Source organism: Pelophylax lessonae (genome assembly GCF_965119305.1).
Source record: "Pelophylax lessonae genome assembly, chromosome: 6".
Taxonomy (NCBI): Eukaryota; Metazoa; Chordata; class Amphibia; order Anura; family Ranidae; genus Pelophylax; species Pelophylax lessonae.
The window spans coordinates 54,204,410-54,230,894 of record NC_138773.1 but is presented as its reverse complement, the minus strand read 5'-3'; the positions used below and the strand labels follow the sequence as shown (position 1 = coordinate 54,230,894).

Here is a 26,485-nt window from a genome sequence, read left to right as displayed (position 1 = left end):
ATGGCCTCCCCAGCAAGTTCTGCTTTAAGCAGTCTTGGAATCTTTTTTCTAATTTCCACGGCACCATTATAAAAAAAAAAATCATCAAGAGCAGTTTAAAAAATCTTTCCCCAGCAGTAAGGGGTTAATATTGGCTTTGTAATTATATATTGACATTTAACCTGCCGGGTTTTCCTGATGGCACTCATTGTGTGTGGTGTCACTGTCAGCCTTAATGATGTTCATTGACTGGTCACATTCTTCACACCTTCATGTAACCTGCAAGTCTCTTACAGGGGAAGTGTCAGGATATGTGTCATATCCATTCACAGGAAAAGCAGCCAGTTTGTGGTCTGAGCCAACATTTTTATCTCTCTGATCGTTAAAAAAATAGTCAGATCTTTGTCACATGAGACCTCAAAAAATGGCATCGGTTTGGTTAAACAATAGCATGCCGGATCTCAGTACTTTGCTGGTATTTAACCAGCTCTGGACCGGAAGGATTTCCCCCATTAAGTACCAGACCATTTTTTGTGATTCGGCACTGCGTTAATTTAACGGAAAATTGCGCAGTCGTGCGACGCTGTACCCAAATAAAATTGATGTAGTTTTTTTCCCCACAAATAGAGCTTTCTTTTGGTGGTATTTGTTCACCTGTACATAGATAACCCAGAGGGGAATGTTTTATTCTTAACAAAAGTGGAGTTACTTTTTAAAAATACAGCACTTATGTGTACCAGGAGCAGACGGCTAAAGTGTAGGCTTTGTCAGTATTTATTTTAGAGGGATGTAACCTGTCAAATCACTGGAAATAGTAACACAAGGAATCCTTCTACTCCTGAACGTGAGCTCATATGCAGGGCCGGTCCTTGACTATTTTGCGCCCTAGGAAAGGTCAGCTTTTTGCGTGCCCTCCTCTCGAAAAAAAAAAAAGACATACAGGTACGGCACGTGATTTCGTGCTGAAGGGCCGCCCTGCTGCAGTATATGTGCGTTGGGTGGTCCAGAAGTGGATATATACAAAAGCAGCAGTCTTTTATTACAATATATTATATCAAAAATAATATATTTACTGTTCATATATAATTGTGGGGATCACACAAGACTGCTGATTTTGTATATATTGTATTTTCCTGCTGATATAATATTGGGGATCACACAAGACTGCTGCTTATATAATTCTGATATCCCACACTGGTCCACCATCCATTCCAATTTCTTCTCTCATCTAGATCATCAATCCAGTATTCAATATTTGTCCATGACCATACTACAATAAATATGTACATGACGCCATAATACTGTACACAGGGAATTCCGAAAAGGATTGCTGCAGCTACAGACTGTGTTGTCTACAGCTTGAGCCAGGCAGCAATTATAGGCCACACTATCTGACTGACACACGGTACCTTCTCTTCCAATCTCTTCTTAAGCCCCGTACACACGCAACGATTATCGGCCGACCGATCGACCGTCTTTTGTCCAGAGTTGTGTTTTGTTGGTTGGAATGTGCCTAGACTGCACACGAATTTTCTCGCCCAACAAAATTCTACTTCAGAAGTGATGTCATGTGTTTGGTTGCTTTCTTTGTTCTTTCCTCACTGAGCATGCCCAGACTTGCTGATCAGACTTTTCCCTGTCGAAATCTGTACTGACTGCACGAAAATTGGCCGTTGTGTTGACGGCCAACAAAAATTTTATAGCATGCACACCAGATTTTTTTCGGCCGAAAAGTCGGAGTCGGTTGTCGGAAGCATCATACTAACAAGCCGAAAATCGTCAGTTTGGACGTTGGCCGAAAATTCCCTGCCAATTTTCGACGTATGTGTACGGGGCTTTAGTCTGAGCCACACCGTGTGGGACAGAAAGCCAGGGACTGCACAGCTCCTCTGCTCTGGGTGGGACTGGACTGGAGGAGGAAATGACATCACGTTGAGGTGGGCGGCGCCCCATCGCTCAGCACCGCATTGGCTGGCACAGCATCTGTCCTGGGCACATGGAGCCAGCCAGGCTGCAGGGATTGGTGGGCGGCATCACTACCACCAATCATATGGATCGTGAGGCCTACACACTACACAGGCTCAGCAGCAAAGCACACAGTGAGTGACACTCAGAGACTCGGCACATACACAGGACACAGTGACAGCACTATTCCGGTGAAGCCGCGGCTGTTGCCGGACCAGGCGAGCTAACATGGTGATGCATCTGGGCCAGCCTGCACCCTCCCGGCTAGGCTAGGCAGCAGTGCCTAGCGGGAACGCCAACCCTGCTCATATACATTCCTCCTTTGAGGTCAATGTATATCATTCATCCTATAAACCTTATTTGCTAATTGGGCCCTATGTCTTTTTGTGGTTACCTTTTGGATTCGCCCCTGGATTATATTATGCTGTTCATCTGTTAGTTATTTGGGGGGGATTTATGAAATCTGAAGCAGACCGAATCTGGAACAGTTTTGCATGGCAACCAATCCGCTTATATTTTCAGCTTGTTCAGTTAGGTTTTGACAATGAACATTAGAAGAGGATTTGCTGATTACTCTGTCTGTCTGTGGTTTCTTGGAAAAAAAAAAATAAAAAAATACATTGCTTTAAAATGGTAATAGTGGCACAAGGCAGAGGTTGGATGAAGTTTATATTTTGTCTTCCCTTTGTGACTTGCTGCAACTTCCAATGCACACTGTGAGAAGCTCATTGTGTGCAGTGAAGTCAGAGTAAGAAATTTCGGGATGTGAGCTTGTATAAGACTGAAGGCAAGGCTGGAGTTTGGCAGCGATGTCACTAATTTCTAGTGAACAGACAATTGGTGGCCTTATCTCCAATATGGCAAATCTCACATTGTATGTGTGGCAGACCTTTTCATTTGCACAGAAATGGTATTGACACCAGTTCAGGCCTTCTGATTTGACATTTATAAAGAAGGCATTACTTTTTTTTTTTATGTTTGTCTGTTGGAATTGTTTTTCTAAGCAGAGCAAGGATCAAGGACAGGAAAGTGAGATTCTTCGGGATAATAATTCTGCTAAAAAAGAGATTTATGGTGGCTGTAAATCGACACACGCCTTTACTGCTGAAAAACTGTGCCTGGCAACCCACAAAGACCATAAGAACAATAAAATTGTCTTCCCACGCACATGTCCAGAAAGTGAGAGTACAAAAAACGAGGCCTACTTTGTATTATATGTCAAGTCTGTGGCCGGAGAACAAGTTGGATGCCCATTAAATCATTCTTTTTATTATTTATTTCTCCATATTCTCCAGATCAAATGAAAAATGGTCCAAAAAAAGTTGATTTTTACTCCAAAACCTTGATGGCTACAATGGTCCTATAACCCTGTGATTTTTTTTTTTTTTTTTTTTTTTTTTTTTTTTTTAAATACAATTTTTTTATCTTTGTTCACAGCAGAAGTTACCTTCAAAGTGATCCACAGCAATGGAACTCGCCTGCATACACAGCTGAGTCACAAGTGTGCATTACTCTAAGGGCCCATTTATACCATATCCATTGGGCTGAGTTTTTTGGCAGTGTTGCCCAGTGCAGTCCCAAAGCTTAAACTGGGCAATTTGTCTCATGTCTTATTGTTTAAGTTCTCACAAATGCGCTGCATCAAGAAAACTGCCATCATGACTGATTCGAATATATTATTCTGCCTTATTATGCTCTGTCGTTGCAAAATTGAGCCGATTCTATTTAGTCTCATGACTATTCTGCCCTGGTTATGGATAGGGTTGTGAGGGGTTAGACCAGCTTTTGGGTTTTAATACGGTCTTTGTTCCTGCTAAGAAGATTCGCCCTCTTTAGTTGCCCTGATGACCATTTTTACTGGGACAGCTAGTGAAGGCAGATAAGTCCTCACTGTTTTGAGGGTGAGGTGTCCGTGACATCTCCAGAAACACGAAGATTAATAATAACTCTGTAGCCAGAGGGGACGCTGTAGCACGCAGGGCTGCTCCAGTTTCAGGTCTGGTTACATTGTTATGACCTCACATTTCGATCGCATGTTGACTATCCCTGTGCTACAGTAACAAGCTTACATGTGTCTGCAGCAGCTGCTTCTCACCCAACACACGGCTACAGTGTTCTACATATCGCATTGCAGAGTTCTGTAAATAGATCTTTCTTTATTGCACTTTAAAGCTGGGATCATTTATGCGTTCTTTGTAACCCAATTGTCTACCAGTATGACTCATCTCTACATTGCCGCGTGGATAAGTCAAGAGAGGGTGTCCTACCTATGTTGATACAGGTAATTTTATGTCTTGCTCAACAGTTGATGCAAGCAACCATACGAGGTCCGCCAAACTTTGCAGAGCTCCACTCTCAGTGCTTATCCTGGTTGGCAAAGAAGGTGCTTTTAAAGCCGGTGGTCAAAAGTAACCCCCCCCCCCCCCCCCGCCCAATGTAAAAAAGGAAAAAAAATGAATCTATATATACACTTACCTTTTCGGTGTCTTAAAACTCAGCCGTGTTGCTTTTCCCTGGGTGCCTCCAACAGCATGCTTTTGTTTCTCTCGTCTCCTCGTACATCACTACAGGATGTACAGGCCAGAACCATTGCATTCAGAGGGGAGCAGGATTTTTGACACACCTTAAGCATCAAATACCATCCATGGTAGGGAAGATCAGCAAGGCCTTGGAGTTTTAAGACCCAGACCTCCGGCTACCAGTATATAGCATCTTTTTTTACTGGCTAGATTCATGTTACTTTCATCCCTTTAATGCAAAGTGAAAAAACTGACCTGCTGTTTGAAATCACTCTTTATGTGAACCAGTGGGGAGCGTGTCAGCAGTTCCAAATCGCACTGTTATTTGGAGTAGAAAGTATCTTTTTCTTGCCACAAGTATGATCCCCTTGCTCTTGAATTCCATCATGTGACATAGGGCCAGGGCAAAAGATCACATGGTCTCTGGCTAGCAAGAGCACTAGGAGTGTTTGCATAGTTGAAGAATGCAATGAGCCTATTATTTTAAGTTAGGCTTCCCATGAGATGAGAGGATCAAATAAATTGGGTAAACTCTACTGTACTACTAAAGCTGTCCATTCATGGCTGAATTTTGTCTGATTCCTGCAGAATCTACCAAAATTTGAGGTGTGGGTGAGCCAAGTCATCATCACCCAGCTTGACAAAAGTCAATTTTTCAAATGGCCGAACAGTGACTACACCCAATCAGATGAAGTCCCTGTTTTGGTATTCAGCAGGTCCTGCCGTGGTTCCTTATGCTGACCCTCTGTCACAGCAGGAACCTGACCCTTCTGGAAATATCAGATACTGAATGGTCTTCAGCTGTGGTTTCTCCAACATTAAAGCATTCAGTGGCATGGACCTTTTTATCAGGGAATTCTTTTATTCACAGTTTAATTTTAATTTTCAGAAAAGTTTCTCTTAAAAGTGGTCTAAACAGACCACCGACGCCATCACTTATTGATTACGTCGTTTTTCCAATTCCATTTTGGGAGATTTTTTAGCGTCCCATGGCTAGTGTCTGCTACTTTATCCATGTGTTGGAATGATCATTGTCCAGTAAATCCCTACACCACTTTCCTTTTAAAACTTGGAAATGTTTGTTTGCTTAATATTCTTTTTTTTTTTTTTTTTTAATTGCTGCAAATTAAGCTATTTTACATGTATACAAATGGCACAGAATAATACATACTGTAAGTAAATTGAGCAGCCACAGAATAATAAAATGAATTAATTGAGTAGCCAGTAAGATGTCTGCACTTCTTTTTTTTTTTATCTAACTAAACTGCGAAAAAATACAGGATTCTTGGACAGAACTATTTTTTTCCTGTACAAATAAAGTTGGATGATTCTCATTTGGATCCGTAGGTTTCTGTCATCCTCTATTATGAAAGAAGTATGAAGTTACGTCACTGCCTCTTTGCTATTGTCAAAGATGTGTTTTATGGACACAATACGTTCCACATTCTGAATCCTGGGCACAGTTTGTGTAAATATGAACAGCCATTGTTTGAAAAGATTATGGTGGTGGACAATAGTCCCGTGTTCTGACTTGCTGTCTGGGAAACCAAATGGTAAAACATATTTTGTTTTTCTCTTCTGCAGAACCTGAGGGTCCGGACTTTAGGTGGTCCAGAGTTCTACACACGTTTCTCCACCAAGTTTAAAGGATCCCTGGGACAGAAATTCATGTTTGTAGATGGAGACAAAGCGGCTTGTGGATCTTACAGGTAATGACCCCAAAATTAAATTCTCAGCTAGAGAAGGAGCAATACTACATCCTGTCTTAATGCATTTGGAAAACCCCAAAAAATTACAGCAGTAAGATGGTAATTTGCTTTGATTTGAATTTGATTTGTTTTAGTGTACCTGGGAAGCATAGTTCCAGCATCCAGTCCCACTGCCTGCAGTCTGATAAAGTCTGTGATAGGCTGAAAGCTGCTGCGGCTTGACGGAGATGAACGCTGTACTGAGTGATACTAATATTTAGAGCCATATGCTCCCAGGGACAAATGCCACAAATTCAAGTAGTGTTCCTTCCGGACATTTGTCCCTGGGCGCTAGTTAGTACCTCTTGGTCAATCAACGTCAAGTCCCTTCCAACCGCTGCAGCTTTCAGCCTCTTGTAGACTTTTGCATACCAGTGGGACTGTATAGTGCACCTGTGTCTTTCGCCCACATGAAAACACTGGAATCCCAGGCAGAGGGGCTAAATGCCCAGTGTTCAGTAGGCATTAGTAGTGTTTTGAATTCTGCAGGACCACAAGATGAACAGGCAATGAGGGTAAAGCAGCAGTGGAGATTTGAACAACTTGAGACATAGTACAACCCCAGTTCCAAAAAAGTTGGGACGCTGTGTAAAATCTACATAAAAACAGAATGCAATGATTTGCAAATTTCATAAACCTATATTTTATTCACAAAAGAAAATAGAACATATTAAATGTTTAAACTGATTAAATGTACCATTTAAAAAAAAAAAAAAGGTAATTTTGAAATTGATGGCAACAACACGTCTCATAAAAGTTGGGACAGGGGCAGGTTTACCACGTTGTATCATCTCTTCTTTTAGGCTACATTCACACCTGAGCGTAGCATTTTCGTGCGTTTTTTACTGCGATTTACAGGCGTTTTTTACAGGCGTTTTTTTGTGCAGGCGTTTTTAGATTGAATAGAGACCAATGGAAAACGCCTGTAATCTGCCCAAAAAGAAGCTCATGTACTTTTTTGGGCGTTTTGCTCACAGCGTCAAAACGCTCAGATGTGAACAGAGGCCATTGAAATGAATAGGATTTGTCTTGTTGGGCGTTTTGAGAGCTGATCCTAGAGCAGAAAAACTCCCCAAAAACGCCCCAAAACGCCTACATGTGAACGGAGCCTAAACAACACTCCACCAGATGCTGGAGTTTTGGGAGAGGAATGTTTTCTCATTCCTGCCTGATCTAGGATTCTAACTGCTCACTCATTTGATGAAAGTGCCGGTAGGCCAGTTAAGCACCCAGACTCTTCTACTACAAAGATATGCTGCTGTCATAGATGCAGTATGAGGTTTAGCATTGTACACATGAAATATGCTAGGCCTTCCCTGAAAAAGACATATTCTGAATGGAAGCATATGTTGCTCTAAACCCTGGATGTATCTTTCAGCATTGATGGTGCTTTTCCAGATTTGTAAGCTGAACATTCCATATGCGCTAATGTACCCCCATACCATCAGAGATGCAGGCTTTTGAACTGAGTGCTGATAAGCCAGAAGGGCCCTCTCCTCTTTATTCTGGAGGACATGGTACCCATGGTTGCCAAAAAGAAATTCAAATTTCACTTTATCTGAGCACAGAACAGTTTTCCATGTTGCAACAGACCATTTTAAATGAGCTTTGACCCAGAGAAGACAGCAGCATTTCTGAATCATGTTTAGATATGGCCTCTTCTTTGCATGATAGAGTTTTAACTTGCATTTTTGGATGGCATAGCAAAAATCAGACAGTGGATTTTTGGAAGTATTCCTGAGCCGGTGCAGCGATGTTGATCACAGAATCATGCATGTTTTTTATGCAGTGCCGTCTGAGGGCCTGAAGAACACAGGCACTCAATTATGCGTTTTGACCTTGTCCCTTGTGTACAGAGATTTCTTCAGATTCTCAATCTTCTGATGATATTTTGTACTGTAGATGATGAGGATGATGATGATTAAAGTCTTTGCAATTTTAAGGATTAATATTCTGAAATTTTAGATGCGGCTTATCACAGATTGGTGAACCTCTGCCATCTTTACTTCTGAGAGACACTGACTCCCTAATTACCTTTATTTTTTTTCTTAAAACTGTACATTTTCTCAGTTTAAACATTTGATACATTTTCTTTTGTGAATAAAATATGGGTTTTTATACAGACTTTACACAATGTCCCAACTTTTTTAGAATTGGGATCGTATAACTATTTTTATGGATCAATGGCAACACTGGACAACAAATGTTTTCTAAAATTTTGCTTCCTTTAAAACTTTTGGTGATTATAATTACGGCTGAAACAACTAATTGACATAATTATAAAAATAGTTGTCAACTATTTTCATAATTGATTAGATGGTCAGCCGATTAATTGGCCTGCATACAGAATGCATTATTTGTTTATATATCAGGAAATACAGTGTAGCACACATACAGCTTGGTACACCGTCCACACATGTCAGTGGGTGCCTGAGAACCTGTGAATGTGTGAGGAGCAATGCCTCATGAGACGTAATCCTGGGCAGGAGAAGGAAGTGATTTAAAGTGAATCTAAAAGCTGATTTTTTTTTTTTTTAACATTTTAATGCATTAGGTAAAAAGCCTTCTGTGACCAACTTCCCCTGTATACTTACCTGATCCAGATCTCAATCTAGTGCTGCACCTGAGATCAGCAGTGCTGCTCTCTCTCCCTCCTCACAGGACTCTGATGCAGCAGAAGGAGCCATTGGCACCTGCTGTTGTCAATCGCTGCCTGTGAGGTGGGAGCAGGGGATGGGGCCAAGCCACACACTGTGTGTGTGTCAACAGAAGCACACAGTACGGCTAGAGATCGAGCACGCACAGGTACCTCCCCCCCATAGCAACTGGGGCACTCTAAAGGCAGAAAGAGCCAGACGTGTCGGTGGGGGACCCCAGAAGAGGAGGATCAGGGCTGCTCTGTGCTAAACCATTGCACAGAGCAGGCAAGTATAACATGTTGTGTTAAAAGAAAAAAAAAAAATCAAACGTTTATAGTCACTGTAAGGGCTCTGTGCAGGGAAGATCAGCACCTGAACCTAGAGAAGCTGGAGGCTAATAGACTGAAAGTACTACAATATAAGGCATTACAATTAAATTTAAAGTAAAAGTTTGCCAGTATTGTCCCTTTTTATATTTAAAATGAATATATCCATGCAAAAAAGTCTCTGCCTTTTTAGTACTACTTCATTATCAAATATTTGTATCCCCCCCTCCACCTTTCATGTAGCTTAATTCCTGACTCCCATTTAAAATATCCTGTAATAATATATTATTACCTTCACTGTTTCACAGTATAAATTAACCCCTTCTAGTAGTGATTATTTGCTGTTTTTGTAGGTATCATTTGTGTTCTTATCTTCTCTGTTATTCTCAGAGTGGATTAGAAATTTTGTTTCTTAACCATTAATCTGGTTATTTATATTTACCATTGCATATAGATATTCAAGAATAAATTCTCATATATTATATACAGCACAATTTTTTTTGAGATTTTTAATTTAAACAGTATCTGGGCCAACTAATCAATTATGAAAATAATCATTAGTTGCAGCCCTAATTATGATGGATCCCTTCAAACTGAACACAAAAAGTGTTCAGAAAGCAAAGTCTTTGTTGTTCAGTATCCTTTGGAACAGTATTGGGGATTTAGGGATATGCAACAAATAGGCTTATACCATCATTGACCTTGAAAGTTGCCAGTGTATAAAATAGGCAATAGACCTCTTTAGCAAGCCTATAGACCTGCTTTTCTCAAACTCAAACATTTGCTTCTGTTGATTTTTTTTTTGTTGACTTTTTAGTGACCGTATCTGCTTGGTAAAAACATAAAGGTCACTAATGTGTATTTAACTTTATTTCTTTCTATAGCTTCACCTGGTCGGCAGCAAGGATTGACCGAAACCTACTCACTGTTTTGTCTGGCCAAGTTGTAGAAACCTTTGATCGACAGTTCCAGGAACTCTACCTGCTGTCTAAGGGGATCAGCCTTAAGAATGTTCAGATGGATAATGAGCCAGAGCCTGAACCAGTAATACAGCCAGCTGCATTGCCAGCAGGCCCTTCAGAAGCAATAGCCAGGAAAATGATTAATCCTAAATATGCTCTGGTGAGCGTCAAGAGTGCCAGTGAAGCAGGCAAAGACACTAAAAAAGAAATTGATGCAGTCAAGAAAATAGCCATCAAGCCACGAGCAGCTGCCCATGAACACCCGGTGGATGAGCCCCAGATTCACCCAGCTTTGCAAGGCATGGAGCGAGCCAACATGTTTGACTATCTGCCCACATGGGTAGAGCCAGAGCCAGAGCCTGGAAATGAGATCTTAGGATACATCAATATCATTGATCCCAACATTAGGAATGCCCAACTCTCTCAGATGAACCGAATCAAGATTTGTGACACTTCCCAAGCTACAGCCCAGTATATGCAACAGGCCAAAGAGCTAGAAAGGCAAAAACAAGAGAACTCAGAGCATGATCATGATAACAGTAAGCCATCCAGGCAATCTAGCTACAACCAAGAACACCAACATAGTCCTATGGCAAACCCATCCAGACAGACCAACCAAGACCAAGTTGTGTCTGGTTACATCAATGTTTCCAGACAGGCCAGCCAAGAACAGGACACAGGTCCTAGCTCTAGCAAGCCTAATCTATCTAGACAGGCAAGCCACGGCGAGGAATCTCCGCAAAGCAAGGATAATCCATCAAAACAGAGCAACCAAGACCTGGGGTATGGGTCCAGACAGGCAAGCCTAGATCAGAAACCTGTGGTTAGTGACCTTGAGACTACTATATCCAATCTGATTAGTCTAGAGGAGTCTCTCTCAAATACTGAGAATATTAGTGTAGAACAGCCTAGTAAGGATTCAGCAGGCCAGGAGAGCCAGGATATAATTTGCTTACAAAAACCTGTTGAAGGAATTGCAGCACTAGCAGATAATCATCACCTTGTGTCCCACAAGCCACCCCCAGTGCCAAAACCAAGAACTGTGCCTGTAACAGACTTCATCAGCATGAAAAACGCCCTTAATGCTAAATCGGGTAGAATAGAGACACCGATAGAAGAAATCCCTGCACCGTTCGTCAATGGGGTTGAAGAAAGAGACTCTGAACAAATTGACATTCTCATTGAAAACAAACCGGCTCCCAGTGATCAAGACGAAGAGTCTAATCTGCTCCAGCCGTTTGCTGGAGAGTATTCCTCCAGTGGTTCTGGTTCTTTACCCCAGTCCAATGCCTCTTCAATGTCTGAGGAATACTACCCATCTACAAGCTTACAAAGGAGGAGTTCTGATCGCATCCCCAATGGAGAGCGTCCATCCTTACAGCGAAAACTGAGTGACAGTCACATCAGCAGAGGGAGCTTTGTTAGCCCCCTCATCTCTCAAACCTTGATGGATTCGAGATCAGTGGAAAATGGAAAGAGAAGGAACACACTGGAAGAGGAGCTGAAACGTGTTCTATCATCCAGCCAACCATTGCAAGGGAAAGAGCGGACTTTCTCTTTGGAAACTCCTCAGGTGTGTATAGATGTCAACAATCTTCCCACAGACCAATGTGACAAGTGAATAACAATTCTAAAATCAAATTGCTTGACTTTAGTGCAAACTAAGTTGGATACTTGAACATTTTTTGCTGTTGAGTTTTATATTTCAGTCTTTGTAGACCAGTTTGACAAGAAAAGTATGTCATTACTATTGCTTTATTGATAAAGGTCAGATACCCGGGGCTCTACTGGTCAGGGTACTTTTTGTCTTGTGACATGCTTAAGCAAACACAAAATAGGTGCTGCTTTTGGAATATTTGGCTATTCAGCGCCATACATTTATATTGCAAGATAAGAAACTGGTATATTAAAGAGGTTATATAAGAAAAGACAAAGAGCATTTGAAATACTTTTAAGCAGAACCAAAGATTTCCATTTTGATGGACCAAGACTAATACAAAATCTGTTTCTGCTGATTTTATTCCAAAAGTATTATTTACACTTTTTAAGAAAATGTTTACTTTCACAGATTACCTCCACGCTTGCTACTGCTACTAGATGTTAGGGGTGTCCCACTCACATCTTCAACCAATCAGCTGTTTTACCTCACTACCTAAGAGCAAGCAAAACTACAGCATTCGTTGACTGCCACCACAAACCTGCTGCTTTTTAGAGTTGGCACTACTTTTGCAGATTGCGTTGGAAGCAAGGGGGTTTTGAACATGGGCTGTGACACCCAAAGTAAACAGAATAGCTTTCACAAATATTGGCATAATATTTGCTGCCTGGGTACAATATCTAATTGGCGGGAGGTTTGTAAAGGAGTCCCCACTCAAGGTCTGACTGGTGGAGGAAAGAGGTAAAGAACCAAGGTGGGGCATGTGTTTTGTGACTTTGGCCAGTATTACAGGTATGATTCTAAACTGGCTTACAAAGTGACTTATTATTATTTCAGGTACTTCTATAGCGCTGTCAATTTACGCAGCGCTTTAAATATACATTGCACATTCACATCAGTCCCTGCCCTCAAGGAGCTTACAATCTAAGGTCCCTAACTCACGTACATACACAGTAGGGCCAATTTTATACAGGATCCAATTAACCTACCAGCATGTCTTTGGAGTGTGGGAGGAAACCGGAGTACCCGGAGGAAACCCACGCAGGCACAGGGAGAACATGCAAACTCCAGGCAGGTAGTGTTGTGGTTGGGGCTCAAACCAGTGACCCTCTTGCTGCTAGGTGAAAGTGCTAACCACTACACCACTGTGCCGACAGTCAGTAAATCCCCAGATCCTCTGATTCATCAAACAGCAATTTTGTTTAAATAAAGTGCAATGAAGGCATGCTAAAGTGACCTCTTTGCGAATATTCATATATGTCACTTGAGCATGCCTTAACTGAATTTTAGCATGCCTGTGTGTTATTGCAACTTGAGGAGTCAGTGCCCTAGTCTTACAATGACAGATATAGATACAGACAATACAACAGCCCTATTTTTGCTCAGATTTTAGCCCTTTTAGTAATTAGATACCATCAGGCATAGGGGTTGAGCAAGCAATTCCACCTCATGTACAGGACAAATGCAGTATAAAACTAGGGCCAGTCTGCAGGTAGCCAATTTCTAGCAAGCGTGTCAAAAAAAGTAGAACATTCTTATTAACTGGAGTGTATCCTTAAGCTGAATTCAAGATATTAGTGTTCCAACTTTGGGGAGTCTGCTGTTATTTGGGCTGCAACGTTACTTGATTTGAATCCCTGCCCTGCTTCTCGGCCTGTACATGGTGTTCTGATTAGAATTGTTTACCATGGCACAGTAATTCTTGTACCTCTGTACAATGTCATTGGTATCTGTCAAATTACTTGTATATGCTTGTTTTTGCATGTTTCTCTCTTAAATGGTGGTTCCTCTTGCAGTGTTGGTATTATAAAGAAAGGTTTGGGGATATTTATGTTAAGAATTTCTTTGCTGACTAGAGTGGAAAGAATATATCCAAAATATGTCTATTGAAACACACGTCCGCAAACAAACCTTACTGAAGTCAATGTAGATTGCAGACAACTCTTGATACACCCTAAACCTGGGCAATCCTAATCTACAAGCTTGAACACCTATTAGTAATGTTAAATGTCCCTTTCCTCTTTTCCTTATTACTGTATCTAATGATGAATCACTAAAACTAGTAGCATCATTGGCCAATAGGAAGGAGTGTAAAGGCTCGTACACACGCAACAATTGTTGGCCGTGAATTTTCGGCCAACGTCCGATCGGCCGATTGTCGGCTTGTTAGTATGATGCTTCCGACAACCGACTGCGACTTTTCGGCCGAAAAAAATCTGGTGTGCATGCTATAAAATTTTTGTTGGCCGTCAACAGAACGGCCAATTGTTCGTCAGTCAGTACAGATTTCGGCAGACAAAAATCAGACGAGCAAGACTGGGCATGCTCAGAGAAGAAAAAACACACGGAAAGTTAACCAACACATGACATCACTTCTGAAGTTGGTTGTTGTTGGCCGAAAAAATTTGTGTGCAGTCTAGAGCACATTTTAACCAACACAACAACACTGGACAAAAGACGGCCGATCGGTCGGCCAACAATCATTGCGTGTGTGCGAGGCTTTAGGCCATCCCTCAACACTACATGAATGTGTTGAAGTTTTGTAGATTGGGACATCCGAGGGTTTTTGGGCTTCCTTCACTGCTCTTGTAAAGTTCTGAAGGTGTCTGCACTAGAGCTGAGCTCTCATTAGTAACTTGTTTTTGCTGATGTGTAAAAACCATGGTCAATTTTACCTTAAATAACAGGTAGTTTGAAGTTTGACCCACCAAATTATGACTTTTATGGTCAAGCTACTTTTCTCACCGGTGCAAGAATTACTTCTTCATATATTCAAATGCATAATCGACCAAGAGGGTACAGGATTTAGCACCTTTTTTTTTTATCTACACCCTCTAGTGGATATTGAGTAAGAATTCATAGAGAATTTGGTGATAACAGTAGCTTTGCTGAAAAGCCATGCTGAAGAACATTTCAGTTTACAGCTCTTAAATCTGAGCTCGACAAACCCCAGGCATTGGTGACTAGAATTGGTGGCCTGGCGCCTGGGCTACACTGCGGCAGGTGTCTTGTTTTAGGCATCCTAAGTTTCTCACGAGGTGCGGGAGTCTCCCGCATGCGGGTTGCGGCTCCCTGAACACCGCAAGTGCTGCGTGATATCCCGGATGTCTGTGTCAGCTGTCAGAACTGAGCCCATGCTTCCTATATAGTTCCGGCTCCGTCCTGTCACAGGCGGAGTGATATCAAATGCACTCTGCCTGTGAGGAGACCGAGAAATACAGGAAGCATCAGCTCTGCAAGCTTCCTCCAGCGCTGATCCTCGCACTCCCCACCAGCAGTTCCCGCCAGCAGTAAGTCACATGTGCTAGGGGTGCAACTAGCCCCCAGCACATAATTGTAAATATCCCAGCATGTGCAGTGTTTCTGACTCCTACCACCATGACCACTTCAAATCACTGAAATGAGTTTGCCACCTCCCTGAAACGAGTTTTTGCAGGTTGGAATATCTGTTGTCCCCATGCGGCTCGCGGTTGCGCCGACTAAGATGCCGCGCCGGCCGGTAATTGAGGTGGCTGCGCTGCAAGGAGCAGTCACTGGCGGTGCTGAGGGTTTCCCCTGTCTGGTCTCACTGCTTGGAGAAAAGGTTGAAGATGTTGAGAGCTTGATCTGGCTCGTAGATTTCAAGCAAATTTGTCAAGCCCTGTCTTAAATTAACCACTTTTGAGCTGAATTCCAGTGAATTGAAACTGCTTCATTCTCTTGTTTGTCTTGCTTTACTGTAACTTTATTGTAAATTATGCAGCAGACAACTGACATAAAAGAAGAAACCAGTACGCTTTTTGCAGTTTATCCTTACAGTTAAGCACTTTGTGCGAAAGGCGTCAGTTTATTTTTTCATTTCTGTTCACCTGTGCCTGTCTGTGCAGCTATACAATAAACTTACAGTCAAGCAAGACAAGGGAGTGAGGCGGTTTCATTTTACTGGAATTTTATTGTATACAGTGTATACGGTCCAGGCAAGGTCTTAAAGCCGCAATCCTTGAAGCAGGGGTATGTAAAGCCAGCTAACCTTGCAACAGCAAACTGTTTTCTGACCTGAAAATTTAACTTCTCTTGCTGCAAGTACCACCACCCTTGTATTTTATTGAGTACCGTACATTTAATGTACATTGTATAGCTCTGAATTTAGACTGTGTATATGTTAAGAATCACTCATTGGGTGTGAATAAATTTAGGTCAAGCAGCCTTTTCTGGGTCCTCTATTCCCCTTCATTAAACTACACTATCCTTCTCTACGTTCTTTCCAGTTCCAGGGCATCCTTTTTGTCAACTGGCGGCCAAAACCGTATAGTATATTCCAGGTGAGGTGGTTGTGTAAAGGAGCAGAATTATTTTATCTGGAGTCTGCGCTCCTTTTTTTTTTTTTTTTTTTTTATGCCAGACAATATTTTGCTAGCTACAGAAGTTGCAGATTGCCGCCACTGCATGCTGTTATGGAATCTGCAAGTCAGATTCCGCCTCCCCATCCTCAGGCTGTATGCTGCATGCATGTTTAAAGCCCCCTACTTGATTGGTTTGGAAGTTTTCCCCATTGCACCTTTGCTAGGGTAATGCCCAATCATCCAATATTTTTAGCTCAGCTGGTACGTTAAAGATCGCTTATGTAAATTTTGTTACCCTGCATTCTGCCATCTGCAAACACTGCGATGGTAATTTTAATGATAAATTATTTAGCGCCAAATTAAATGGCCACAACACTGAGCCTTGCAGAATTTTTTTTTTTTACGTCCTAATCTCTTTATTTAACCTCTTTCATTTATAATATAGAGATCTAATAACTCTAACTCTGAAACTCTTGTTTGTCTGAACCTTCATTTTTCTGTTTATTTTAGGCACCAATCATCAATTTCAATTGCTTTGGGCTGCACAACATTTTTTTTTTTAAACAATGCTGTGTTGTAGTAGTTTTTGTTTTCATGATAATGTTTTGCACATGGTGACTGTTTTATGCATGGCAATGTTTCTGTTGAGCATGAAGAATTTTTTTTTTTTTTTCTGAAATCATATGGGGGGGTGGCAAGGAAGCATCTTCACGTTAGGAGCACTCTCTTTCCCATGTTAGAAATTTAGTGGGAATCCTTTGCAGTATTCTTCTTATACCTATTTGTTAGATGTCAGTGTGAGTAGATTTAAGTATACTTTAATCACCCATATACAGCAAGGACAGCACTTTAAATCTGACGGTGGAACAAGGTTGGGGTTTTGTACTTCAATCCTATTTCATGGTTGCCAGTTAATGGACATACTGGCTATTAGTATATGCAATATACTGTATATCTACTAATGTCCAATGTAAAGAATGGCAGCCACTCTGGTAACAGTTCACACTTGAGAGGGAGGCACTCAGTCGTATGAACATCAAATTAAATAAAATGCAAGTTTCTTCTATTTCAATTGGACTTCTTACCTGGGTACAGAGCCCTGCTAATCATCCCTGGCATGATGATGAAGATCATTGGCAGCATTTTGAGGTAGCTGGCAAGGATGGATCCGGCCTTGGCATGGCTCAGGTTCTTGGCGGACAGGGACCTTTGTACAATGACCTGATAAATGAGAATAGATCGTTTTATTGCAGTGAAAGTCTCATACCCTATGTATTTTAAAAAGAATGGCTCAGTTGTAGATCTATCCTAACTGGGATCCCAAAAAACTCCCACTGCGTTCCCATTAAGAAGGCTTCCCCTGACTTCCTGTACCAGAGACACAAGTGGAAGTAAGATAAAAGCCTCATGCACACTGGACGTTCTAAACAAGCCAGTAGCGTTCGCTGTAGAAACCTGTGGCTGTAGAGTGAGTTTTTCAGCATTTTTGCAGTAGCATTTTTTACATTTTTTTTTTGCTGTAGCGGGTTTTTTTTTTTTTTTTAAGCAAAACTGAACTCCACATATGGCTCAAACGCTGAATAGCTGCGTTTTTCAGCTTTTATCTGAGTTAGAGCATTTTTCCAGCTAAAAAACGCCTCTTAAAACCCGCTAGTTCTGGGGGGTTTTTCCAGCCAAAAAACACCCCTGCCAAAGACTGCTAACAGCAGCCTGTGTGTGCATGGACATATAAGATAACATGCTAGGGAGTTTACTGCCTGCAGAAAAAAATGTCTGACGCCAAAAACAGCAGCTGTAAAAACGTCCGGTGTGCATGAGGCCTAAGTCTGCATAGGAAACAGGTGTGTCCCCATTGTAAGATTTTGTTAAAACATTGGACTTTTCTCTTTGACAATGTGGTTTTGCATGCATTTTTGCAACGCAAGTTATGGGTGTTAGTGCACTATTGTGCAAGCAGTCCCATTGATGGTAGTTGGGATGCAGCAGCTGCAGGGACACTGCTCCCAATCTGACATCCGTGCAGATGCACGGCCCAAAACTAACTCTTTGTGCGTTCAGGACCATGCACCTACAAGAATGTCCAATTAGGAGCAGCTACTGTATCTGTGCAACTGCTGGGCCCAATTGACATTGAGACTGTGTGCACAGGAAAACACGGAACACCTGTGCAGGTAAACATGGACTCCACGTGCATACGTTTTTAATACACCCTGTGTGAATGAGGCCTAAATGTAGTTGCATTTAGAGTATCTGCTCTGACCCTGAACACACAGTATTCTATTTTCTATAACCACAGATAACATGAAAGTGCCTAAATGCCAGCAGATGCGCATTGTGAATAATACCATTTAAAATCATTACGTTCATTTTTTTTTTCTTTTGTGTTCAGAAATAACCTCTAAATGCATGTATGTCATTGCCAGTAGGAATGAGCCCTAGGGCCCCTTATTTACATGGGCTTTCCAAAAGTCTGTTAATGAGATTATATATATATATATATATATATACACATACATACATACATACATACATACATACATACATACATACATACATACACTGATAAAAAATATCCCTATGGGTGGCTGGATGTAAGCAAACCTGCATCCCTCTTATAACCGCCTACAGCAATCCATTTAGGTTAATCGGACCGAGTGGAAGAATCCTGTGTCCAGGTCTGTTTTTTAACACCTGATTGGATCTAGGCGATAGGCGGATACACATCTGATCACATCTGGCTACCCATAGGGTATACATGGGTCCCTTTGTCCTCCATCAAAAGATGAACAATGGGAATGGACCAGCCCTGTGTGAAAAGAGCCTAACAGGGTGCACTAGATGAGAGCTGCATCATAACTTTTTGAAAACTCGTTCCCATCCACCACCTGGAAAAATGCAAAGGAGCATTGTATTGGTTGTTGCTGGCAAATCGGACAGTCCTACTAAATACCCCAAAAAATGGGGTTCAGCAAGCAGGTGCAGTGCATGATAAACTGACAAAAGGTTTCTGCACAAGGCCATTGACCTGTTTCCTGTCGGTTTTATTCAATTTACACCGCAGCTTTTTAAATCACACCTGCATTGTCATCGGATAATTCTCTGCCATGGGCCAGCGCTGCCCCCTAGTGATAGAATATGATGCTCACTTTAAGGGCTTATTCACTTAGGCATATGTGTCATTTCTACACAGAACTCAGGTTCTTGCTGGCAGGGCTAACAGAAGAGCCTTCAAAGAATTTACACCCAAAGTACTTGAGTTTGACTTTACGTGTGTATGTGAAGCGTAGAATCTGCTGATATATATGGCCCCAGGTGGAGCTGCGTCTTTTTTTTCTTTTCTTTTTTTTCTCTTTTCACGCTATGATAGGTACACTTTATAGCAGAGCTAAGACATCAAGGGGGTTTTTTGAAATGCAGAGCTGTTAAAATTGCAAAAGAAAAAAAAAATTTAAAAAAAAAGCTCTATTATAAATGATCTTTGCTATGATAAACCAAAAAATTAGCTGATTTCCAGGGCTTGATGTACATGCTTTTCATATATCTATTTAACGGTGAAGCTTATGCAAGAGCAGAGCTAGGAATGTTCCCACTGCATCATGGGAGCTCAGTTTGTATTTCCTGCTGCAGACATTTTCACCTGAAAAGAGAAGTGTCCTTAAACAGGAACAGGGGAATTCACGAGTACCTGGTATAGGAATTCCATGAAAACTACAATGAATTGCTAAAGTTTGGAGGCTTACTAAAATTTATAATGGAATAATATAATGTGGTCATCTTACACACAAACAATTCTTTAGAAGTCACTTCCTATTGTCCCTTGCTATTGTATTCTTTCTTATCGTTTGCCTGTGCTATGTCTTTAAAGCATGTGTGTGTTGGGTTTTACATCTGCGCCCCTAACTGACTAATATGGCCTGCTGCTTGTTGTACTAACACGCTTTTCTTCTGTTTCTGCTCCTCAAGGAGAACAACCTTTTCCAGTACACTTCCAACGGGCCCACAGCAGGATATGACCGATTCTCATCACAGCATGGTGCCCGGAATGTAGGCAAGGGCAGAGGCAAAAGGGAAGTAGGCATGGACGGCCCCAGCGCATATCGCCAGGTCCACAGAAAGTCTGAAGGGCCTGCGCCAAGACCTGGATTGTGGAGCACCAAGGACTATGGCAGAGGTTACACCAGCCCGCTGTCTCAGAGCCCTGTGCCCCCCGATACTGCATCAACTCCATTCGGAATTCCTTTTTCTAAGCTCTCTCAAGCCAAACACCTCAAGAGCAAGCTAGGGACAACCAGCTTGGACTCTCGGAGGAGAAGTCATGGCCCACCAGGGCACAAGGACCTGTAAAAGAGCTACGTTTATAGACTTGCCTATTCTTCAGTCTTGTGTGAAGGGACAAAGGTTAACCTACAAACACGGTCACTGAAGAGTACATTATATGAATGTATGAAGGACCGTTCCCGAATCACAAGTGGCCATTACCATGGCCTTATAAGTTCTGGGAAAATGCCATGACTGGGCTGACCATGGACTGCCTGAAACTTGTAAATGCTTGGTGAGGTGTGCAGGAGTTTTATGAGGGATTTTCATGTCAACCTTCTGTGCCTGTTCTTCTGGTTCTGCAACCACTGCACTACCGCGCTTTATGTTTACATTGAGCCAGGTCAATTTTTATTGTTTGTGTAGACTGGTTTCATTTCTCTGTGAAAGATATATTATTACAGGTCTGAGACACTGCCCAATGTTCTCCAAGTGAACCTGTTGTATGTGGTGGCCTTACTCAGAAGAGAGCTCTTATTCATAAAGCCCAGCTGAAGTCCCCAAAACAGATGTTCCATCCCATAGACCTTGTAACAACCTGTATATTTATAGCCTCCACTTTCCTATTATAAAACTTGTGTAGTCCAATGGCCAGCAGAATTTGACCAATCTTGCCAGTGCCCTCTATAAGCTAGCAGACATGGTTAGACGCACCTCTTCTTTCAGTGCATTATAACTTTGTGTGAGGATGTGATGAAGGGTGTGAATATTTAAGCTGGCCTGGCCATATACTGATTGAAGTTCAACCAATCCAGCAGGGACTGTCTGAATTTTTACCATTGTGTGGGCTCCCCTGCTTGACAGAAGTCAGGTGTTTAATTGACTTCTGTCAAAGGGACAGGCAAGGGGCATCCACCTCATTTGTTTTGGCGAAAAGCCGTTTTTTTCTTTCACCCAATAAAAACTAACCATTGGCCTGCTTTACTCCTCAGTTCCAGTAAAGAGCACAGGAGTAGGAGAGCATCAAATGCATGTTAAAAAAAAAAAAAAATCAGTTTAAATTCCTAACATATGGCAGTACAGAACTATAAAAAGAGAAAAAGGTTTAAGGCTTCAACTAGGTTCTAAGTGCCGATTCGGAAATCAGAATTCACTCCATTCAAGACAGATCAGTAAAAGATGGATTCTGACTGAATTCTATGACTTGCACCACCTAAGAATAAGAACTCTTTACTGGGTAATGCTTAGTAAGGTACATTTTGGGACTAAAGCCCCGTACACACGCACCGACTGTCGGCCGACCGTTCGGCCGTCTTTTGTCCGGTGCTGTAGTGTAGGTTGAAAAGTGCTAAAGACTGCACACGAATTTTGTTGGCCAACAACAACCAACTGCAGAAGTGATGTCATGTGTTGGTTAACTTTCCATGTGTTTTTTCTTCTCTGAGCATGCCCAGTCTTGCTCATCTGCTTTTTGTCGGCCGAAATCTGTACTGACTGACGAACAATCGGCCGTTCTTTGTTGGCCTACAAAAATTTTATAGCATGCACACCAGATTTTGTTCGGCCGAAAAGTCGCAGTCGGTTTTCGGAAGCATCATTCTAACAAGCCGACAATCGGCCGATCGGACGTTGGCCGAATATTTACGGCCGACAATCGGTACGTGTGTACGGGCCTTAATTGTTTGAATGGTATAAAGCTAATCAAGACCGCTCCAAAATTTGCAGCTTTAAAGACATCCGCAATGACAACTCTCATATTTGTATAATGACAGGTTCACTTTAAGGATTGTGGGCTGGTTGTTTCATTTAGAACATTTTACATTTAGTTTTACTAATCTATAATAATTGTTGCTGCTTAGGTGGAGCTCTTCAGAAAGTGACAGAATGATCAGGCTGAAAACAAAGGTCTTCTAGAGCTTGTTTGTGTTTGAGGAGTAAAATTTCAACTACAAAAGCCAATTTGGTTTTAAAATGGAAAGATTTTTTTGTGAAAAAGTCAAGATCTCGGCCTTAATATCTAGGGAGTTCAGAGTTGCACAGAGAGATTAAGGAAGTGAGTGAAGAAAGTGGATGGTGTGACCAGTGGTCCCCATTAACTCAATGAAGGGAGGCAGCCATTTTGTGTGGTGAATTGAATTATTGCTTATAAAAATGATGCCTGTCCTGTCACAAAATGGCAGTAATATCCTGAAAACACAGCAGCTTACTAGATTGGCCTTGTATGTAAAAGGATATTAAAGGAAATCTCAACCTTCCAAATTCAACCTTTGTAGATACATTGAAAGCACAACTCCATTCCCTTTAACGAAATTCACTACAGAAGGTCTGTTTTGCTAGGTATGATTTAAGCCACAAAAATGGCCGCCTCCCTGATGTCACAGCCTGCTGGGTATATTATAACTGGCATTATCAGGACCAGATGGCCAACCCATCTAAATGGCTGCCTCCACTATTTGTATATGACAGGAATATTGTTATTTTAAAAGGTATGTCCAGCCAAAGCTTTTAATTTTAGTTTGAGGAAGGATTGGAAACCCTGTCAGGTTTTACCTGCTATTTTGGGCTCGGTTTTCCCTCACTTCCTGTTTCGGTGACAATGGTTCCATTAGACAGGAAGTGAGGGAAAATCTGCAACAGCGGCACAGAGAGCAATATACACGTCTGTCATAGTGGTCACATGATTGGGAAACCTCCCTCCATCGGAATACAATCGCTCAGCTGGAGGGATTCCCTCATCAACACTGACTGTTGATGGAATCCAGCAGTTTTCTTTCCCTCAACCCGTGGTGGAAGAAAAAAAAAAATGCATAATCTATGGCCTGCCTAAGGGGAGGGTAAATCCTACTACTAGTGGCCTTTGCACTTTGATGTTTTCATGCCATTCAAATAATATGATGGAATATGCAAACAATCGAATAGCCACGACTTCCCTTAATATCGATTTAGACTCAGTTTAAGTCGGAATTAAACCAGGGCAGAAATTTTTGTATCGATTGGCAGCACCAAGATGCTTTGTTCACAAATACAATCGTATTTTGATTGCTCAGATAACATGGTGGAAACAGATACGATTGGTAATAATTATGGATCTAAATCTTGCCTGGCAATGGGTTGTTGACTATAAATGGATATCTTCTGAAAGGAATAATTGAGCGTAAAAGAAATTTGTCATTTGTCAATGCATGTATGGCCACCATAATAGAGACCCAATTGGCAGTAAAAACTTAGCAGAAAGTTCTAATCCTTCGCATCCCCACCCTCACCAGAAAAGTTTTAGCTGGACATGCCCTTTAACTAGAAAGTGTTACTGCAAGTGATTTGTGGATGAGCAGGTCTCAGGGTAACGTTGGTAAAAGACGATGGCCAATATAGCAACCAACTGAATTATACCTTTCTATTTCCGAGTCTGAGAATCTGACACAGAATTTAGCCATTTTCAGTCATGAGGCACATCCGTGTCTCCCAGTCACATCACAGTAAATGACCAGCAGCACTACTGTCCATCCTATCTCTCTCTCTCCTCCATCTTGGCATGCGAATGTAAAATGGTGATCGGATAACAGGTTCGAAGAGCTGTGTGTTCCTCAAGCTGAGCTTTGCTAACGTGTTTTATTTCCGCCTGGTTATCCTGGAATAGTTTACTGTAGGTTTTAAGCTAGTTGCAATTGTATGTATGTGAATATGTAAGTTTATGTATATATGTGTGTATGTATGTATATACTGTATCTCTGTATGTGAGAGAAATTGCAACTGTTTTAAGGTACTTAAATGCTATTTAAGGCAATTCTAGTTTCTCACGACAACCAATATTCTCATAGGCCATACACATGAAGGCCATTTTGTGACTCTAGTCAGCTTATACATTCTCTTAACACCACAGAACAAAGAATCAAGTCATTTGTTCCTAGTGACATGATGCACTGTTTACTCTGAAACATTGGCTAACCTCTCAAAATGGCTGCTGTGTGTGTGTATCAGTAATGCTACAAAAGCCTAAGGCTAAGTTCATATGTGTGCGATGGGGCAGTGTACGTGCGTTACCTTGTGTTGTGCTAGGTCAGCCTATTCATATCAGAGGGCTGCCCACCGCATCTTAATTGCACCAAAGAAGTGCATGACCCTTATTTTTAAGGCCTCGTTCACACAGGGACTACTGTAACGTACACCCAAACAAGATTGTTTACCCACACAGCAATGCACCAGTGTTCCATGCATACCAATGCAGGCAGTCCCAATGTTGTCAATTGGAATGCAGCAGCTGCAAGGACACAGCCACTGCTCCCAATTTGACATATGTGGGTGCATGGCCCTAAACGCACACTTAAACGAGGCCAAAATTGTGCCACACAAAACCTTTGTATGGTGCTTTGTTACCATGTGTCTTGTCATGCAACTTCTCACGCACTTTAGACAGGTGCTTAGGGGTGCCATAAACCGTTAATAGCACCACAGTGTGCCTGCAAAAAGAATAAATAAAAAAAATATGCACTTTTTTGTGCTCTCTATTTTGAGTGCATTTCCATATTGCCCAAGTGTGAACTTTGATGCAGGTCGCTGTTTGGAGACATGGTGATGTACCCTTGAATTGAATATGTTTGTGGGAAGTGACTATTTTAACATGGAAAAAAAAATAAGATAATAAAAATTGGTGACTTTTGGAAAGATTTACAATTATGTATATGTATATTATTTCTACACCTGAATATAATTTCCTCCTGTTGGCTGCAGCAAATTAAAACATGTCCTGGAAAGTTTTGGAAATTGGGTTATTACCGCTAATTCAAAGGAACAGGAAGTGTATGGTGTCTATATGTATGCTTCCTGACTCTACATCTCTACCCCTCCATTAGTTTGAGCCCTTCAAAGTCCATCATTGCGCACAAGAGAACTTAAAGGGTTAGATGACCTTTACCAAAAAACTGGCTATGCAGTTAAGGGGCATCTGTAGCTAAAAACAAACTGTGTAGCTTTGACTAAAGTTGGGTATTGCCTTTGCAATAGGTGTAGATCATCTACGTACAGTACCTCCCAGAGCCTGGCCAAAAACACCCAGATGGGCAAAATTTTGTCCTGCCTTGTTGGTAAGATACTCCCAGCCATTAATAATCACCTCCACTATCACAAGAGTGAGTTCTCCAACCCCTGCACATGTGTGGTCCACTATCTTCTCCATCGCAGCATCGCTGAGCTCGGAGCTACTTGCAATGGGGGGTAGAAAGTTCATGCTAGGAGGTTTGATTTGGCTGTGTCTTAAGCCTTGTACACGCGCAACGATTATCGGCTGACCGATCGTCCGTCTTTTGTCCAGAGTTGTGTTTTGTTGGTTGGAATGTGCCTAGACTGCATAAGAATTTTCCCGCCCAACAAAATTCTACTTCAGAAGTGATGTCATGTGTCATTGCTTTCTTTGTGTTTTTTCTTCTCTGAGCATGCCCAGTCTTGCTCATAAGATTTTTCCCTGTTGAAATCTGTACTGACTGCACGAAAATCGGCCGTGTTTTGAAGGAGGACAAAAATTTTATAGTCTGCACACCAGTCAGAGTCGGTTGTCGGAAGCATCATACTAACAAGCCGAAAATCCACAGATCGGTCGTCGGACGAAAATTCCCTACCGATTTTCGACGCGTGTGTACACGAGGCTTTAGTAACATGCCCAGCATGTCTGTGCTCGCTGCCTCGTGGAGTGCCTAACTTCCAGCATCCACACTGGCTGGAAGCTCCCTGCCTTACTCACCATCTAGTAGGGATAGATCTGGCTCCACATGTCTCTTCAGTGTCATAGCTCCACTGACCCCTAGTGGGTCTCACATGTGCTTTATTGTTCATCCTCATGTAAGTTGCCATTTGTCTGAATTGATAGACTTGTTTTTATGCATACTGCACTTAGAATGGCGCTCCTTTTGTTTTGTTTTATGTTTTATGATTCCTTAATCTCCTGGAAGCTGCCTTCAACCCATGCTTGCCAGTGTTGCTGTATCCAGTTCTCTGTTTCTGCTACATTATCACCACTCACGCTGTCACTTTGGATCCTGTGTCTCATTCACCCATGCGCCATCTACTTTTTACTTTTATTTTACTTGACTGTGTCTTAGAAACATCAACAAGACAGGG

General features: G+C 41.7%; 2 protein-coding genes across 3 annotated transcripts in view; one reads left to right on the top strand and one right to left on the bottom strand.

Annotated features, from left to right (window-relative positions):
* Positions 1–20,488, top strand: part of FAM83G (family with sequence similarity 83 member G) — an 88,660-nt gene extending 68,172 nt beyond the window's left edge. The window contains exons 3-6 of one of the 2 annotated variants that reach the window (XM_082260603.1): positions 6,048–6,172; positions 10,061–11,711; positions 16,043–16,096; positions 20,081–20,488. In XM_082260603.1, coding sequence (XP_082116729.1) covers positions 6,048–6,172; positions 10,061–11,711; positions 16,043–16,096; positions 20,081–20,461 — 2,211 coding nt within the window. In that variant the 3' untranslated portion in view covers positions 20,462–20,488. The remainder of the gene's footprint in view (positions 1–6,047; positions 6,173–10,060; positions 11,712–16,042; positions 16,097–20,080) is intronic. The other variant, XM_082260604.1, reaches the window with a different exon arrangement.
* The window catches only part of SLC5A10 (solute carrier family 5 member 10), a 273,294-nt gene that overhangs the window by 163,742 nt on the left and 83,067 nt on the right, over positions 1–26,485 (bottom strand). The window contains exon 9 of the mRNA XM_082260605.1: positions 17,203–17,338. Within this exon, the coding sequence (XP_082116731.1) occupies positions 17,203–17,338 (136 nt within the window). The remainder of the gene's footprint in view (positions 1–17,202; positions 17,339–26,485) is intronic.